This window comes from Rhea americana, unplaced genomic scaffold, assembly GCF_003343005.1.
Source record: "Rhea americana isolate MKP2758 unplaced genomic scaffold, rheAme1 scaffold_80, whole genome shotgun sequence".
NCBI lineage: Eukaryota > Metazoa > Chordata > Aves > Rheiformes > Rheidae > Rhea > Rhea americana.
The window spans coordinates 193,354-212,511 of NW_028186979.1; the positions used below are offsets into that span (position 1 = coordinate 193,354).

At 37.1% G+C, this 19,158-nt stretch overlaps 1 protein-coding gene across 3 annotated transcripts in view; it reads right to left on the reverse strand.

The window, feature by feature from the left end:
• The window catches only part of MYT1L (myelin transcription factor 1 like), a 127,130-nt gene that overhangs the window by 18,359 nt on the left and 89,613 nt on the right, over positions 1–19,158 (reverse strand). For all 3 annotated transcript variants that reach the window (XM_085322949.1, XM_085322948.1, XM_085322947.1), the window contains 3 exons: positions 10,977–11,039; positions 5,088–5,171; positions 3,265–3,486 (listed from right to left, as the gene is read on the reverse strand). In XM_085322949.1, the coding sequence (XP_085179075.1) occupies positions 3,265–3,486; positions 5,088–5,171; positions 10,977–11,039 (369 nt within the window). The remainder of the gene's footprint in view (positions 1–3,264; positions 3,487–5,087; positions 5,172–10,976; positions 11,040–19,158) is intronic.

Below are 19,158 nucleotides of genomic sequence, written 5' to 3' on the forward strand. Positions count from 1 at the left end.
AGTGGTCTGCAAATAGAATGTAAAATCTCCAGCAACTTGTTAAGGACTGCAGGCATGCAGTTAATATATATGCCTAGAAAAGTCTGCTAATATAGAAATATTTTTATTAGGACAAAAAAAAAAAATCATTCATCAGGAGAGAAGTGAGCTGTACTGGTAAAAGTGAAGACTAACTACTGCTGCCCTAGGAACTTCTACTGATTCAGTTAATGGTCACAGTCTTACTTCCTCCCCATCCATGCTGAATACAGCTGTATCTGCAAAAGACTTCATAAACGTGGTCTCAGGCTGTAACTGGCATACCATAGCTTCTCTTCAGAAGGCTGTGTTTGAGATTTACAGATGAATAGCCACAGAGTAAAATGTTGTTAGAGGTAGAGAACGAGACCACAGCCTACTAAAAGGGATATGCTAAAAATTAGGGGATATTCCACCCTTAGGCAGGAAAGGCATAGTCTGTAACTTAGGTGAGATTCAGCTCCAGATAAGACACATAACAGGTGTGAAAACCACGCATGTCTGCATATGAGCTACATGTCTAAGCTCCCATGGAACTAGTGCTCTAGGGCACATACATTTTACCTGCCTAGGTCCATTTCAAGTACCCTTGCACATCCTGTATAGCTCTGAGCTGTCATAATAAAAGAATGGGAGTGTCTCACAGATCTTAAGTAAGTCATTTTTGCCAGCCCACAAGGGACATCCTGAGTGCCTCAAGAACATTTCAAACAGCATAAAGTGCCTATATGTAGACAGTGGCATCCCACTCCTCACTGACACACTCAGTGGCATTTAGGACACAATACTTCTGATCAAAAGGTGGTCTTTACCTGTGGGTAAACTGAACAACCAGGGTCTGCTGACTGCACTCACTAGAAGAGGAGTATAAACACCTTGTTCACYACAAGTAGAATCGTAAAGCAGGTAAATCATCTTAAAGCTCAATCCTACCCTTCAAGTTTGATTCAGTTGTCTATACGTAATGTCACTTGAGATACCCTCAAGAACTGAATACACATCACCAAGAGTGGCAAATATGACACTGGACCCGCCACAGATCCATGCCTTTCTGAGCAGCAACTGGAGGTAGCTAGGTAAGTTACTCAAAGACATTTGAAATGGCTCTAGATGCCTTTCTATGGGCAACTGAACTAAGTCTTTTTAACAGCATCTTAACAAGTCTACAGAAATGAATCATAGTTTTAAAATAATATTAGTTGTTACTAATATTGCCACATCTTATGGAAGCTTCAAGTAATTGTTAAACTTGCTCACAACAGCTTAGATTATTGGTACTTTGTTAACTCAAGACAATTAAATAAGATCAGTCTATCTCAGTCAGTGTTTTTAAATAAACTTTCATCTTCTGCTGCTGTCCTCTAACAATGTACCTTTTTGCCCAACACCTGGTCTTATAAAGTCTAAACTTTTACATGCCTAAGTGTCTGCTCAGGATAATGGGACTCAAGAAAGCACAGGGCTGGCAGGTTGCTCAATGTCATACTTTGGTATCTCTAATGCAAAAAAAAAAAAAAATAATAATAATAAAAGAAGAAGAAAGAAAAAAATGTAAAAAATGTTAGTTCTGATTTTTTCATGAAAACATTCCTATTTAAAAGTTTCCAGATACCATTTGCCCTGAATTTTAAAAACAGTTACATTCAGGATTAGTACATTTCTTTAGAAAGTTAGTGCTGGTAGTTGCAGCAATTTTCTCTATGTTAAAAACTCCTCTATGAAAGCAACCCTTCAGTAATTATATTGTATTGTACCTATCAATTAAAGGTAAAATAATTTCAAAATTTTAATGGCAAATCCATTTACTTAAATCAGAGACCATAAAGTAAATGACTATCATTATGAAGAAAGTTAAACTGAAATGCAGGAGTTAAAACTGTCATTTTACTGAAAGTCAGGCACTTAAATCCACGTATGAACATCAGCAGAACGGTCAGATAMTACACAGCTTTTGCATTTGCCACTTCCTAAAGCCTATGGGAGCTGCATGCTGTGCAATACTTTGGACCAATTAGGTCCATGGGTCATGGACTGCAATCTCTTCATGRTAGGTACCATACAAACACTGAGTAAAAAGACCTCTCCTAACCTAAACAATAAATACCAGCTRTGTGCACAAAGTCTGGAGAGGTTGCAGTAAGGCTAATGGACTTCTGTAGATCTTTTTGTTGATTTTAGGTATGCAATCCTTATGCTTTAAAAGTTTCCTTTGGATTTTAAGGTTTTTGAGTTAAGGTATAAAGGACTGTAAAAGAAAGACTCAAAGAGAACAATTATAAATAAGAGATAGAAGAATAAACAAACTTTTCATTTCTATAGCTAGAACTGGCAAAATAAGATCAGGCTAGTTTGGTTAACCAGAAGGTACAGAAGTTCCACTAAGGTCTGTCTGGAGAAGGGTGACGAATTAGGCATATTTGTTTGGCCTATTAAGTAATAGAGTTTTATGTTAGCGATTGTATCATTGCCCTGGCAATGACTGCTCAGAACGACTGCAGACTTGCCCTGGCATCATAGACGCGGTCATGCGGAGGCTCCTATCTAGAGCTACAACACCCTTGCTTCCTCATTGTTTAACATCTAAAATGAGGGCAAGATTTATCCCTACTAGACTGGTCACCTGCTTATCTTCCTTAATCCCTTAAAAGATATGAAAAATTTCATCACTGAAGTTACTGTAATTTTGATAAGTTTATTAAAAATTGCACTTTTTATTTCTTTTGTTATATATTTTATTTCATTATTTTTACTTTCTCGTTTTCTATGTTTATTGTTATGAGTGAACACAGAATCACAGAAACATTTTCATTACCAAATGAGTTCAAATACTTTGTTTTTATGCAACTAGTTCTTTAATTGCTTTGGCTCCATGCTCTGATATTTGGAAATCAACAAAGTCTTCAGCATCTCTAAAAATCAAGAGGATTCAGATATATGTCACAAAGTGTATCCTAAAGAAATTTGTCCGCAGTTACTCAATAAGGCAGTAACAGATTTACAGTTAGTATTATGCACACTTTATATTCTACGATTTTCTGTGTATTATACGTACAAAATGCAGGTCTTCACCTGAGAGGGCTTGAACTTAAAAACTCATGAGACTTGATCTCCAGTTATCTGGAGATATCAAAAAAACAAAGTCAAAGGTAACAGACAAATACCATGACAAGAAGCCATATTTCAAATCATGTTAATCTAACTGAAATCAATAATCTTAAGTGAAAAATATAAACCATAGTTACTCACCTACGATGAGTAAGAAAACTACCACTGACATGTCCTGAGCCATCACATCCTGGAGTTGGACATGACATTCCTTCCGTCTTCACAGACTTCCAAGAGAACTGTGAGCCATTTAGGTATCCATCCTTTTGCCTTTTGGCAGCTAGAGGACACCCTGATGCACTGCGATGGGATGCATATTTTCCAGTTATATGACCCTGACCATCACAACCAGGAACTGGACATCTGGATAGCAGATAGATGAGATAAACTTTATTGTCTTGCCATCATATACCTGGTAGCCTCTACAACAAAGTCAAAATAAACCCGACATGAAAAGAAAAGAACAAYCATGCACTGTGGTCTTAAAAATATTGAAGATACCCTTTAATGGGTAATGTTACAAACAAAATTGTGTTACTATGAAAAAAAAATCCCTGTTCTTTGATAAACCATAAGGACATTAACCAGTAGATGAAGTCAAAGCTGTTGCTATAGTGCAATTGTAACAAAAGGAGTGAGATACATGTTTGAAATGTAGGTATTGATTACAATGAATACCACACAGGAATTGAAATGGTGGCTACTGAGCTCYACTCAGTAGGTAAATTGCCCATAAGAACTCTATAAGCATAAAATCCTACTTAGGATAATCCTTGGCACATTTTAAGCCATCTAAAGGAGATGAACATATTAGGTATAAACAGAGCTGATTGTAAAGAGATCCTTTTCCAAATTGAAAGGATGTTGCCATATTAAATATCAGAAGATAGATTACCCAAGATGATAGGAAACCATAGCACCTACTGCATCAGAACCTGTAAAATGGTGAGCACCTTTAACCACTCTCTGAATAGGGGAGTTTATAACAAACTATATGCTAGAGCCTAGAGAGATCAATGAAAGCAGTTCCATATTTATCTGATGTTTATCCTTACTGAGGAATTTCCCAATACACACTTACAAAAAACAAACAATCAGGGTTAGAAAGAACACGCTGGCATCTTCAAAGTGAAATGTTTTTTTAAAAAAGATGTTCTTTCAGTATGACTACTACATACCACATGTCAAAACATGGCAGGTAATTTCATTGTTTGTCCTATATTAAAATATAGTCCTATACTATATTTTGTCCTATACTAAAATATACTAAAATATTGCTGCAACTCTGCACTGAGGATCTGGTCCTGAGAGGTTCTGAGTAGTCGCCACATCTGCAGAGTGCAGTGGCGACTGATATCAGACTGTCTTGCGAGAGGCAGCAAAGGCCTGTAGGCAAGCATCTACTCTTTTTGCAAGCAACTCTCTAAGCAGTCTGATTTTAACTGTAATCTCATATAGATATTCAACTCTTTATCCCCATAACTCCTTTATTTAGTGCGTATGGTTTGCCAATAGTATACAATCACTTAGTAGGGTATTTAGGAGATAAGAATTTAAGTAGTTTTTGAATTTTACATGAAAAACACACCTATAATTGTTCCTAAATTACACAGGATCAAATCCTTAGCTAGAACAATTCAGCACAGATCTTCAGTCACAGAAGTCAGTGTGACCAGCGCAGAATTCCTTACTATTACTATTTCTCACTGATTCTATGATTTAGAGAACTAGGTGTTTCATCTTAAGCCATGCTATTTTGTTGATTCAAAGAAGATTATATACAAACTATTGTTATCTTTGCTTTTGGATAACTATAACACAATGAAGTCAATTTCTTAATAAAAAAATGAATATATATACATACATATACATATACATATTTACATATATTTTTATATATATATATATATATATATATGACCTTATAAAACACTTGTAGGCCATTTGACAAAATTTGTTCTCACCTAATTGGCTCTTGATCTTCTTTGTCTTCCTTGCTTTGTGCTATCCTGATTCCACTTTTCTTTGCTCGCGGACAGCCTGAAAGACTAAGTGAAAGAAAAAGTATTAAAACACAATTTCTCATTCTTGGGTACAGTTTACAAGGAACACACATTGCATATGAAAAACTAGCAGGCTAGGTATTCCTGTCTGGTTTCTAAAATTAAAGCTTAAGTGTTGTAAAGAATTAAAGTCGACTGGCAATATACAACCACAAGGGGGAATCCAAGCATCTCAGTTTGCAATAGCAGGGCAGCACTGGAAGTGCAGTGGAGACCACCCACCCAGGCAGTCCCTGAGGAGCCAGGGAAGCAGCTCTAAAACTCGCTGCCTATTAATGCCTCCAGCTGACTCAGCAGCAGCAGCGACGAGCTTTAAAAGGAACAGGAGCCAGGGAAACAGTACATCCTGCGTATGTCTGCGAGGGAACGAAGAATAGGCAGAAAAAACAGAAGAACTCTTCGGAAGCCTTGGTAGCATTAAAGATTTTCTAGGGGGGATATTAAAACCACTACAAAATCTTCTAAAATGTCACTAACGGATCCTATAGAACTGTTGCATAAAAACAGGGAACAGCTAATAGCTGTACAGTGCCTTTCTAAAAAAGAATTTAAGTATTCAGACTTCCAGAAAAAAAGGTTTGGTATCAACAAAGTTACATTTTAGGCTAAGTGATGTTATATATAATTAGATGCCGAGAAGGTAGCTTTTACTATACAAGATGGAAAGATTTATCTATTCAAGGATCTTATAAACTCAGCTTTCCCCTTACATGTGATGAATTTATTACAGAAACCATTTAGTAGACTTGACAATGACTTTAATAGATATCCCAAGGTAAGAAGGCGTTTTTTAAAGTAGTTGCTATCATCTCTGTCAAGGAAACAAATATGTATATGCAAAAATTATGCTTAATCTTCAATGTAAATGTTATTTCCATCTTAACATGTGGACATAAAAAAAGAAATTCAGCAGTAGAACAACACCTTCAAAAGTACTGATATGAGAGACAAAATATTGTTACAAAAGAAAAATTGCTCAGAGCAAGAACACAAGATAGAAGATTAAATTTTTATTTTCAGCATGACAAAAGGTACTTTAACGTTGTATACTAGGTACTGTCACTGGAAGAAGAGATAGAAACAGTGAGTAGCAACATTTTCAGTTATTTGATCTTGTCAAGACCAGAGAAGACTATGAGGAACAAGTAGAGAAAAGGGAGATACAATCACAAATAGAATTCTGTGCTAATAAACGAAAAATAGACCACAGACGAAGACAGAGATGACATGCTGTAAAATCATAAATAAATCAATTAAAAAAAGGAGCTGTGTTGGCACATGATATTGGCACATGATATATTACCTGGCAACTTTTAATGAGATGACATTATAGCTGTTGTCTATAACAGAAAATGGAAGGGTCTTTGAACTGTCCTCTTCACGCAAGACCAGCAAGCTCACAACTGCACAGCTGAACAACTTCAGCACAACAGCACTTCGGTGCTTGGGTCTGTGCTCTGGCCCCATTTTACTTCCTAGTATAAATGTATCTATCATTTTATTTTTTAAAGAAAGCTGCTGTTTCAAACCTGCATAGTGCATGCTAAAGTACTGTATTTCCCTGTGCATAAACTGAATCTCAGAAAATCAACACCACTTAAAAAAGGTTTTCTTTGAAAATAACATTCTCATCATCTATAAGAAGACAGAGGCAGGAGGGTAAGAGTCTGAGGGATCTGAATAAGAGGAAGCAAGCTCTGAGACAYGGAGGCAGTTTGGGAACAGATCTGTCCATTGCCCTGTACAACCTGGACTGCAGAAAGTGAAAGAGAGAGGAGGAGACAGGAGTTACAGGTGYCCCTTGGTTATGTGTGAGACTCCCATGTGCTGCTGGAGAACAATCAGGTTTTRCATTCAAAAACTAAATAGTTAATAGGAATGCTTCAGAAAGTAATGCTTTTGGTAGGTGTACAAATGGGTATGGTTATAGATGACGGCATTTTCGCAACAAAATCCAAATGAAGAATTTCTGTCTTGACTAATGATTTAGTGCTTTCTCCATATTAAATCAATTCAATTATCACCTACTTACTGGTATTTTGGTGCATTATCTTTTTGTAATAGATCTTTTTATCCTGACACTATGATTTATTAGCAAATTCTAAGACCTTTCAGATTCTCTAAACAGACATTTCAAACAGACAGTTTCTGAGGTTATGATTAATTCATTTTTCCTCTGACAGCAGATTCACCATAAAAACATATGTCAAGGATTAGCTTTTGCTTTAATTTTTTTATCTGAGAATAACTAAAAGCTACTACAAAATAAACAAATTCTTTTCTGTATCAATTTAATTCCTTGTATATGAAGATAAATGACCATGAGGGAAATTCAACCATGGCATATGCTGATATTACTTCCTGCATACATTGAACAGCATCATATAACTGCATAGAGTTAAGGCATGGCTAAATCTGCCCTCACGTACGTTTGCTGTTGAGCAGACATTTTAAATGCACTTGATACCTAGACATTTTGGCAGCCATTTAAGAGAGAAGTTTGTCACTTATGTGCTTCTGAAACTGAAAGAGTTGTGATTGTATCAAATATAAACCAAAATGCTAACTCAGATACAAAGAGAGGAAAAGCAATGCAAATTTTCAACGTGGAAATTAAAAAAGTTCACTGTAGACACACTGAGGGTCTGTCATACTTAATAATTCTTCTAGATTTGGGCTACAGGTTTCCTGCCTTTTTAAACAGCACACATTTTGCTAGCCTTACCAGCCCAGATAACGGTCTTGGGAGACATCATAAACTGAGCAGTGCTGGACCAGCTCAGTGTAAATGAGAAAAACCTCCTGGGGATATCAAGGATTTTAAACAAAGGAGGTCCTACTCCTTCCCCAGCTCCATGTCAATGCATCTGCAGGGAGCGAAGGACATGGTGCTGCCAGAGGCTTTTGGGAAGAGAAGTGAAGGCACATTCCCAAGGGTCTTTGTGGTCAATACGGACCCAATGGCATTTTTCAAAAGGTTAGCTTTTTGTTCATCCCAAAGGACTGGACAAATTCCAGATCAGTTAATTCTGTGGTATTACTTTTTATATCTTTATATATACTAAGCATTCTGCTGAAACAAACAAAAAAGTGGTCCAGCACTCATTTATTAAAATACACGAATATAAGAGTGATGTGGATTGAAAACTGGCTGAATGGCAGAGCTCGGGGGTTGTGATCAGTGGCACAAARTTTAGTTGGAAGCCTGTAGCTAGCAGTGTGAGCCAGGGTCAGTACTGGGTCCAGTCTTGTTCAGTTTATTCATCAGTGACTGSAAAAAGGGACAGAGCGCACCCTCAGCAAGTTTGGTGATGACACAAAACTGGGAGGAATGGCTGAGACACCAGATGGCTGTGCCACCATTGAGAGGGACCTCGATGGGCTGGGGAGATGGGTAGAAAGGAAYCTCAGGAATTTCAGTACAGGGAAGAAAGTGCAGAGTCCTGCACTTAGGGAGGAATAGCCCCATGCATCAGTACAGGACTGATCTGCTGGAAAGCAGTTCTGCAGAAAAGGACCTGAGAATCCTAGTGGACAACAAGTTGATCATGAGTCTACAAAGCACAGCTGGGGCAAAGGCAGCCAATGATCTCCTTGGTTGCATTAGGAAAAACATTGCCAGCAGGTTGAGGGAGGTGACACTTCCTCTCTATTCAGCCCTGAGGAGACCTCATCCAGAGTACTGTGTGCAGTTCTGGGCTCCCCAGTACAGACAGAAATGGAGCTCCAGTAGTGAGTCCAGCGAAAGACCACTAATGATGAAGTGACTGGAGAATCTCTCAGATGAGGAAAGGCTGAGAAAGATGGGGCTTTTTCAGCCTGGAGAAGAGAAGGCTGAGGGGGGATCTTATCAATGTGTATAATATCTGAAAGGAGGGTGTAAAGAGGATGGGGCCAGGCTCTTTTCAGAGCCTGAAATAGGCAGAAACTAAAATACAAGAAATTCTGTCTGAACAAAAGAACTGTGAGGGTGACCGAGCACTGGAACAGGTTGCCCAGAGAGGTTGTGAACTGTCCACCCTTGGAGATATTCCAAAGCTGTCTGGACACAATCCTGGGCAATGTGCTCTAGGTGATCCTGCTTTAGCAGGGCAGTTGGACTAGATGATCTCTAAAGTTCCATTCCAACCTTGACTACTCTGTGATTCAGTAATATAAAAATTTACAGATAAAACTACGTAATTGCATCCAACTCACGGCCTAGTCCTACAGTGGTCAGTATGCAATGTCCAGAGAAAGAGTTTAAAAACAAAGCAGACATGAAATGATATTTCCCTGTTAACCTTGCTAGCTTTTAGGATTTTTTATTTGTACATGTTGTCTTCTGTATTATATTGTACTGCACCTTCACTCTCCTGCCTCAGTCATATGTTCCTGGTTAAACAGATGCCCAAATACATGAACAAATTGCTGAAACAGCAAAGTCTAGGCATAGCTATACACCAAGCATAGTATGGGACTACCTGCAGTAGTAGAAGTGTGAGCTGATAAATCCATGTATATTTAAAGGTAGTTGTAAGTTTGATCCTCAGTCACTTGAAAGTGTGATTTAATCACCTATATCATGTGAGTGCTTTTAAAACCTTTACATTTTCTCCTTTTTAATGTTATTTGTACCTTTGATATTTCACTGTGCCTTATAGAAAATTCAATTGCTATTGCGAYCTGTAATTTTTGCAATATTTAAAGGTATGGTACATTCTCATTGTTTACAGTATGTTTTGACTTTAAACTGTTTCTGGCTCTTACTGGGAATACACTTGAACTGGGAATATGTACACTGACTAGTTAAAGCCAGCTGTAAACCTACAGGGACTTGGTGAAGCATCAAACATCCAGGCTCAAGAACATAAATATGCATGAGAGTAAAGAACCTTTACTACCAAAAGAGAGGTGGGCTACCCTATTAAATTTATATTATACAGTGGATAGATATCCATTTAAAAAATACAGAGCAGCTCTTTACTGATTTTTAGCTCTCAAATAGTCACAAGGGTATTGCTAGTTACTCAGTATTTGTAACACTACCCTTACAGTAGTACCACAGGAATTTATTTTTGGGTTACCAACAATATCCTGCTTAGTAAGTGTGAATTTTCTTTGGCTTTTGCTAAGAATCACAACTATAGTTTAAGCAGGCAATGTAACAGCTTCCATCCATAAATTTCTGTTCCTACTCTTCTAGCTTAATGTACAGTGTGTTGCTGTTGAAAAACAAGCCACATTTTATTCTGAAATGTACTAAGAAGACTGGTGTATATTTGAGGAAAGAGGTAACTTTTTTATTCTATTGCTCTAAGACTTCAGCTGGGAGACGCAATGGAGAACCGAGTCCAATTTTAGTTTTTAAGAAATATGGAGACACATAGGATTGACAAGAAGAATCAGGAAACATAACTTGTGAAGAAAAGTTGAAGGAACTGGATTTTAGTCCAGAAAAAGTAAGGCTGAGAGGAGATTAGATAAGTTATTCATGATGTAAAGTAATCGAAGCTTATAAACGCTGAATTGCTTTCCTGGGATAACAGAGAAGGAGGAAAACGGGATAAATTTTCTACAAAGATTTTGCTAGATAACAGCAAAAAATCTTCCTATGTATTTCAATAGTGTGATAGGCTGAAAGTGAGGAATGTTCTTCATTGGAGGTATGTGAAACAAGTTAGACTAGTGTATGTCTGCATACAGAGCTTGSTCTTGCCTCAGTGCTGAGAGAGGGAAGACAGATCTGTTGAGGTCCTTTTTAGCTCATCAGCTATTTGATTCAAAGAACAAAAACATCTCTCTACATACCTTCGATGTGAAGCATAGTTTCCAGTAATATGTCCAGAGCCATCACACCCAGGGGTGGGACACCTAGAATAACAATGAAAAAGATATAGAGAGATGTTACTGACAGACAAGATGTAACTGCCCATTAAAAAACATACATTGGCTCAGTCATTGTTTCCACAGGTGCCAGCCCTAGGGATGTCTACTCACTGCTAAATCAGAGCTTAATTCCACACCAGAGACAAACATACTTTCTTATCCATAAGATGTTTTTGTTTGCTACTTAACAGCTACCACTCAAGCACTTTTAGGATAGCTCTAGTATTGGCAAATTAGTGGAGACTTTCAAAGCTAATCATCAGCAACCTGATGTCCCTCACCACCAGAAATGAGTAGGGTTGGCAGCAAATGGAATATCCTCATGACACATTCTTAGCTAAAAAACACAGCTAACATAAAAGAGAGCCATTTTGTTTCCAAGATGGCTATTGCTCTAATCCCCCTGCACAGTGTCATGAGGTGTYGGTGCATCATGGAGATATCCCTCCACTTCTTCATGAAGTGAAGGAAATGCCTGAGGAAAAGGAACTGTGCAGACAGGACAGTAATGTTGGCTTTTTGTAGAGAATTGGTAACCTCACACTCCCAAACATCCAAACAATCTAAGCAAGCAGATAGAGACATCATTAAYACAGTCATCAGTGGAGTTTCTAATAGTTCAATGATATTAAGAGTCATAGAAGAAAAAGACTGTTTTTTTTCTACATAGAGAAGATGATTGTGATCACTGCAGAAAGAACTAAGTTATAATGTTAAGTAAAATCATTAGCTGGTGTTTGAACAACTACATTAAACCACAAAAAGGAAAGAGCTGAATGAATTTATATTCATTTTATAGAACAGACAAATCCTATCTGTATTTCAAAAATTCATTTTTCTTGAGCATTATTTCTGAATTTTAGCCATGTATTAAAGCTTAATTTCAAGAAAGCATCCCAGTTCAAGAAAGCATGTGCAAAAATTCAGATATTGCATTCTTAAACATCAAATTTCCACAAAACTGAATTCTATGACTACTTGAAGTCCTGATATCATGCAGCTTTTGCCTTTCACCCTTTAGTTATATGTATGTGTTCTTCAAAGTAGGGTAAACTCTTGTTCAAAAGCAGGTAAACTGGTTTCAGAAAGGCTTCTAAAAAGACTTGAAAATTTCATAAAATCAGGAGTTCAAGCAGCTTGCAATTCAGTGCAATGGGGCTGTCACGTTCCATTAGACTGAATTTAAGCTCTTTAAAGCTAACACGCATTACCTACTTCTGAGGAACTCATCAGGGCCAAAACCTCAGACATGATTAATGCATCCCTGAAAGAGATAAATTAAACTGGAATTTGTTAAATGGAGTTCTCATATGGTCTTTACCTAGATCAGTTCATTTTTCCATAAAGAACATTAAAATATAGTAGTACTTCCAGGATGTAAGTTGGTAAAAACTCTGGGATTCACTAGATCATGGAAGTTTCTATTCTACATGACGAACATACAATGTGCTTTGGATGRGGAATCTTAACAACACCCGTAAAGATAACTGTCTTTGTCTCTTGCTTTACATGTTCACTTCACTTATAAATGGTAAGCATCTGCTTATGCTATCCACTACTACATCTTTGCACAGCATCAAGTATAATAAGACCATGATGCTGAAGGTGTAGAAAGYGTAACTCTTAACACCTTAAGAACAATATACAAATTTGGCTTCACACAGTAACTTGCTGCTTGTAGAAAGATTAAAAAAACCTAATTTTTACATAGTTACCTCTGATACAATGAGGTAAAAAACAAAGACCTCAGTCATAGCTCAGTTTGTATAGACCTTACTATTAACTCCTTGCTGTGGCTGCATATGGTTAGGACAAATTTGAACTATAGGCTGGATATTAGTTTAAGTTAATTATTAAAYGGTTAATGTAGAGAGTCTTCTGTTTTAAATACTTCGTATCTAAATATTTGGATTTTCTTTTTTTTTGGCAAGTGTTTTGAGATCTGCAGAGAGAAGTTCTATCATTTCATGTTGTATTCAATCCTAGGTATCTGCAGTGTTCTACAAAGCTTATTTCCTATTTCAATCAAGACCAGCTTTATCACTGAGGCCTGGTAGAAGCTTCTAAAGATATTGTACCAAAAGATATGAGAAGAGAATTAATTAAAGGAATTGGCTAAACTTTTGGCTCTAAATAGCCATTTTATTTAAATTAATAAAAAAGATCAGAGAGACATCAATTTGTTCCTCTGCAATCTGTCTGAAGTGATACAAGGATTCTCGTTTTTATGAACCCATGCGATCTGAAGACTGTGCAGACCATAGTCACCATTTTCCWCCACAGATTCTTCAATCCGTTCAAGGATAAGCTATTATCAAAACTGTACAATGGCTTTTCTCATCTTTTCCAAGACTTTTGCTATAGGCAGGCATGATTAATAGCGTCTTAACAAATAGGATTTGAAAGATGCATCACTGCAGCTGAAATCAGTCTTACCATGAGACCATTACACCTCTACCATTTGGACAGTCTTACACAATTTAAAAACTGGCCTATTTCTGTGTCACTTAAAAAAACATCTTAAGCAACTGCAGGCAAAATGTAAAATCACCCTRGTGTAAATTGAACTTGAGTCTTCACTGAGGGCTCTGTACAGTTCACATCCATTTAAAATCACACTTTTGATTAAATGAGAACAATTTTTCTTATGTAGGCAAGGATTTTAGAAAGACCTTTCAGATTTTGATCAGCACTGTATTTGTTTTCAAGTCTCATAAGCTTATATTGACCTAAACATAATGGCTGAAATGAGAGTTAGTACWGATAAGAACATTTTAAAACCCTAGCACATTTCTATTTATTTCTGTTCCCATTCTATGGAACCTGCTTAAAATCTCAGTGAAATCTGAGATGCAGATATACAACAGTCTGTTTCAACTATAAAGTTATTACAGTATTTATCTGCTATCCTAATCAATTAGATAATGAGACAACTACAAGTCCTTGTATCATTAAAATTGTGGGTCTAGATTTTCAGAATGTCTTATACAGACGACTAGCATGTACCCTGCTACTTAGCTATCAACAGCTTCCTAYGGATCCTTGAGTCAAACAACTGTATGTGCAGGTAATAATGCCTGAAAAATGTAAGTACAGGTGCTTATAAAAGGCAAGTGATATGAGACCCTTTGAAAAATGAATGTCAGAGGAAGGGGAAAAAGTGATAGATAATGTCCTCAGTTACTTAAAGTGAATGTATTTGGGCAGGATCCGAAGTTTACTTGTAGACTCTGAAATTAGACATTTATTTCAGCAAAGGAAATACTTCAGTACTGTAAAGAGTGAAGCGACAAAGGGACTTTGAAGCCCAGTTCAGAACATACGACACTAGCACTCTATATGAATTCAGAGCATCCAGCAAAAGAGCTTGAAGGAGAATGCGGTTGTCATCTCCTTGGTGTCCCCTTCATTTCAAAGAACATCCCTGAGAAGCCTCTGTGGGAACAGGAGCACATGCCAGAAAACAGAGAACAACAGCTGGGGCAGCTGGATTCAATATCAGGTTTGGATTCAACAGCAGAAATGAAGAACAGGCAGGTGCGAAACAGAGACAAATGTATTATTTAAGCTGTGYCACCCATTTTTGGTAGGGGAAAGGACTGAAGCTGTGTAGCAATTAGAAAAGGCTTTCAAGCATCTTGAGGGAACTTAAGGAGATTCCTGTGGTCTGGGGAGGAAAGGGATGCAGCATTCAAGTGGGATCTGGGTTTTTCCAAATATCAATAGTTAAATATCTTGCTGGAAACTCAGCAAARGAAAAAAAAAGTCACATCAATGTAGCAGATTATAAATAAGATACACATTTAAACTTTTATTTCCAGGCTTTTATCTATGCCTACAGAACCTGGATAAGCTTACATGTAGCTTAGGTATTAAGCTAACATATAGCTCAGATAGCATGAATCTGAATAGGATGTTGCCCAAGGGTACCAAGACAAAATCAGAGTCATTTTCTCCTCAATATTATGTATAGCTTTGATTGACTTACTTTTAAAGTTGATTTTAAAAAATAAATTATCTCTAAAACATACTAATAAAACAAGGACATACTAATCTGCAATATAATGGACACACTTTGCAATATTTTTTTTTCGTTTCACAGAGTTTACCACAAAGGCTGTTTTAAGCAGAGGTCACGGAAGCTTTCTCAGCACATGCAGTCTGACCACAGCTCAGTGCCTGGGCTCAGCCTTGGGCCCTCAGAAACCCTCTGTCAGAGATTCTCAAATGCAGTGAATTCTATTTCCAGCTCAGTCAAATCTCGCCTTTAAGGTTTGATCACATTGKCTATATAAATTCAAATGGAAATCTTGAAACTGGAATTATAAAAGCCAAATTTCAGCACAGCATATGAATAGCAGGTCAGGTCATTGTAACACATGGCTGCRTTTTTCACTAAGTAGGGTGATAATGTCTAACTTAATCATCAGAGACAGTTTTAGCAAGTGCAACCAATATAACTTCTTGTCTCTGATGCCCTTCCCGCTGTCTCTTTCCCCTTCATCTATGCTCTATGCCAAGGCCTATTTCTCTGCACATCAAACTGATCATTTCAGCCTCACTTCCCTGTTTATTATTAAGACCTGGTTTTCACTAAGGAAAGGGCATGTTGTTGAGATAGGCTGTAGTTTCACATGAATTGATAGGTTTGTATGCTATCTACGTACTTTCTTTAGTTAAGCTCTTTGGGGATTAATAATAGATGCATAAAAATAAAGAAGTAACAACAGTCACTAATAAAGATGAAGAGTATTGTCAGTTTTGACTATGGCAAACTTCCTCAACATTTTATTTTTGTGCTGAGGAAACTTGCTCCCATGGAACTGAAATTAGACCTTTAATTTATCTCATATTGGCCATGCCAAGAGCCAAAAGAGAGTAATACTTCYTAGGACCTACCAAACTATACTAAGATTCAGTTTCAACTGGTAGATACAAAATATCTTTCATAATCTRTTACTAGTAGCCTGGTTTATCAGCTCTTAAAACTGAAATTATCTTTTTTTTGCGTGTTTTACAGTGCTTAGCACCCACTAAACTGGATATAATCTTCTCTTGAGCTTTAAGTTATTACCACAAGTAAATAAACACACATTCTACTAGACAGAATACTTATCCTATGTAATACTAATTGAGTATTCAGAGCAGGTGTAGATAACAAATCAGAAGAAAAATCATATTGAACTGAATGGAGGAGTAAACTAGGAAGTTGTACAAAAATTCCGACTGGATATTTGGAAAGTTCAATACTGCAAAAGAACTAGAATTCAATAAAAATCATATCTTTCACATAGTTTTATTCTGACCATGCTGTCAATTTGTTGTAGAAATGTGATTTTCTGTTCAAGGTTCAGAAAGGTTAAGAAATATAATTGTTTCCTGTGGGATTTTTTTCATAGTAGAATGTGGAATTTTTTATTGTCTGCTGGTTCTCATGTATTTCAGATTCTGTTTTATTTGACTGAAACACCAGGAATGGAATTCACAGGTTGGAAGGCTGAAAGATAGACACAATAATACTTTGCATTTCTGTCTTTCATCTGATGATCTGGAAGTATTTTACAAACATTAATGGATACAATCTTCACTGCTTTGAAGAAGGGAAGAATTTGGCAGAGGAAAACTAGGGCATAGAGAGGCTAAATGACTTTGCACAGAAGAAGAAAACTGAGGCTAAAAGARGAGCTGCTTCTTCACTGTTCTGCTTGCAGCTATAAAGCCATATGTCCTCTGAAATGACATGTAGATTCATAAACAAAATATTGTTTTTTTTTCAAGCAGAGTAATCCAGAAACAAAAGGTTACAAAAGTAAAATCTTAGAGATACTTTGCAGTTCCCTAAATTGAATGTGTGAAAAAAACAGAAAGGGGGGAGGGACAAGAAAGCAGAGGCAGGAGAAGAAGCTTTGTTAAATGAAAAAAAAAGGAATTCACTATAAGGTACAATGAGTTTCTTGTATGTCTACATCTCTACGAATTTGAGTGCTTGTCAAAAAAGGTGTATTTACAGCTCTTGATATGCAAGTCCTCTATTTAACTCCAGGAAAGGAAAAACAGAGGTAGCACCAGAACACATTTTCCTCCAGTTCCTTCCTATGCCAGAAGGCAAGACTGGCACAGACTGGCAAGAAGAGAGATTATGAACCAAACTGTGTGCTCCTCGGGGGAGAGTTTTTGTCCACAGGTGTTTCTGTAACAGTTAGGGCAGTGGTTATTGTTATGAGGACACATATTTAGCAGGAACTGGACAGAAACCAGCAACTCATTTTGCTTTTACACTTTCTAGTCATTACTGTTCCAACTATTTCTGTAAAGGCAATCTGAAAGTGCAAATCTCTAAATCTCATTTTCAGCTCCCGGTATCTCAGTAAACTGTCTATTTCTAATTAAGTAGATATGACACGGAGATGCTGCTGGTCTTTTCCCTCATGAAATCACAGAAGAAAAGCTGTTGTCTTTTGTAATTCCAGTACAMACATAGATGTTTTCCCTCTTTTTCACTGCTATCTTTTACGGTCTATTTTTGTAACACTGCATTGGACTTCTGCATTCATAAAGTACTGATACTGCCATCTAATCCTCTACCAGATTCTCACAGGTAATATAGCCTATCTGTGGATTTTCAATGAAAAGTTGTTTTCTTAGGATGAATCTGTTTTCTCTTAGTTTCCCTCAATTAAACTGTACATCTATGCACTTTTTAATTCTCTTTTTCATCCGTCCTATTTCTTTCCTGATGCCTCTTTCTCTTTATTTCCAATCTGCTCCCCTTTTGTCATTGTGGAGGAGGAACCTCCAATTGTGCTTGTCCTCTGGTTTGCTTTTCATTTGTTTCTTTTCCACATTCTACTGCTTCCTCTTCTAGATCCTTTTTCCTTCCTCCTTTGTCACTTTTCCTTCCTTCTTGTCACTTTTCAATTGTTCTCTCTCTCTCTTTCTTTTACATTTTTTTCTCTATCCCTTTCAGTTCATGTCTTCATTTTCAGTTCCTCCCTCATCCACTCCTCCTTTTGTTATCTCTAATAACCTTGAAGACGACAGTTCCTTCTTCTTTCCTTCTCTTTGTTGTTTCTTTCCATTATCTCTTCTTTCATCACCCTCCTCCTCTTTTTCTCCCAGCTCACTTTATCTTTCCTGGTCTGCWTTGCTTGTGGCCCTCTCATTTAGCTAAAAGAACGGAGTACACATTACATCCTCATGTCAGAGGAAAACATATTGTGTTGTGAAATCTTATCATAGAATTTCTTGACTGCCAAGACACAGAGTCTTGTTCAGAAGTATCTCATGCTCTCCTGTCTAATAATTATTAAAGTCCTTATAAGCTTTATCACTGGCTTCAAAAGGAGCAGAACTGGGCACTTCCAAAAATTCCATTCAGAGCTTATTTCAATCGGTTCAACAATGGCAAAAGTTCTGCAGGACAGGTATTCAGGTAATGGGTATTTCCACGGATCCCAGTCTGTAGTTTCATGCTCTAGGCAAAACCTATGCTCTAGGGCTCACAACTATACCTACAAAAGTATGTGAAGTCAGACCCTTATAAATATCAAAGGTTCATAAAGATKCACTGTAAGCTGAAAATAAAAATGGAGATAAATTTAGATTCATGTGTTAATTATTCCCTGTATTCAGCTCAACTAGAAGGAATACTTAATCACACAAATGTAGTTTTAAGAAATGTGGTAAATACCACTTTTTCATATGGAAAATTCTACTAACATTTCTTTCTTAGCAGAATACTATTAACACTACAGGCCTTAGTGCATGTAATAGGAAAATAAAAAAGCCAGGAAGGTATAACAGAAGATGGCTTGAGGAAATAATAAAAATGATAGCAAAAAGGAAAAAAAAAAAAGAGGTGGAATGCAAATGAGTGAATAAGGAACAAGAAAATCTTTTACKTTGTCAGATGCTCACTGGCATTGGAAACCAGCATTCCCAGGTGGTATGAGTGGGAGATCAAGGAAGCCAATTGGAGGATCACTCCAAATGGGGTGTTGAACTGAGCCCTCTGAGAAGATACTAGGAGAAGTGCAGGTTAGGGATTGGAAAGAAATGCAGTTATCACTGTACAGTTTTCCTATCCATAAGGGGACGATGCCAG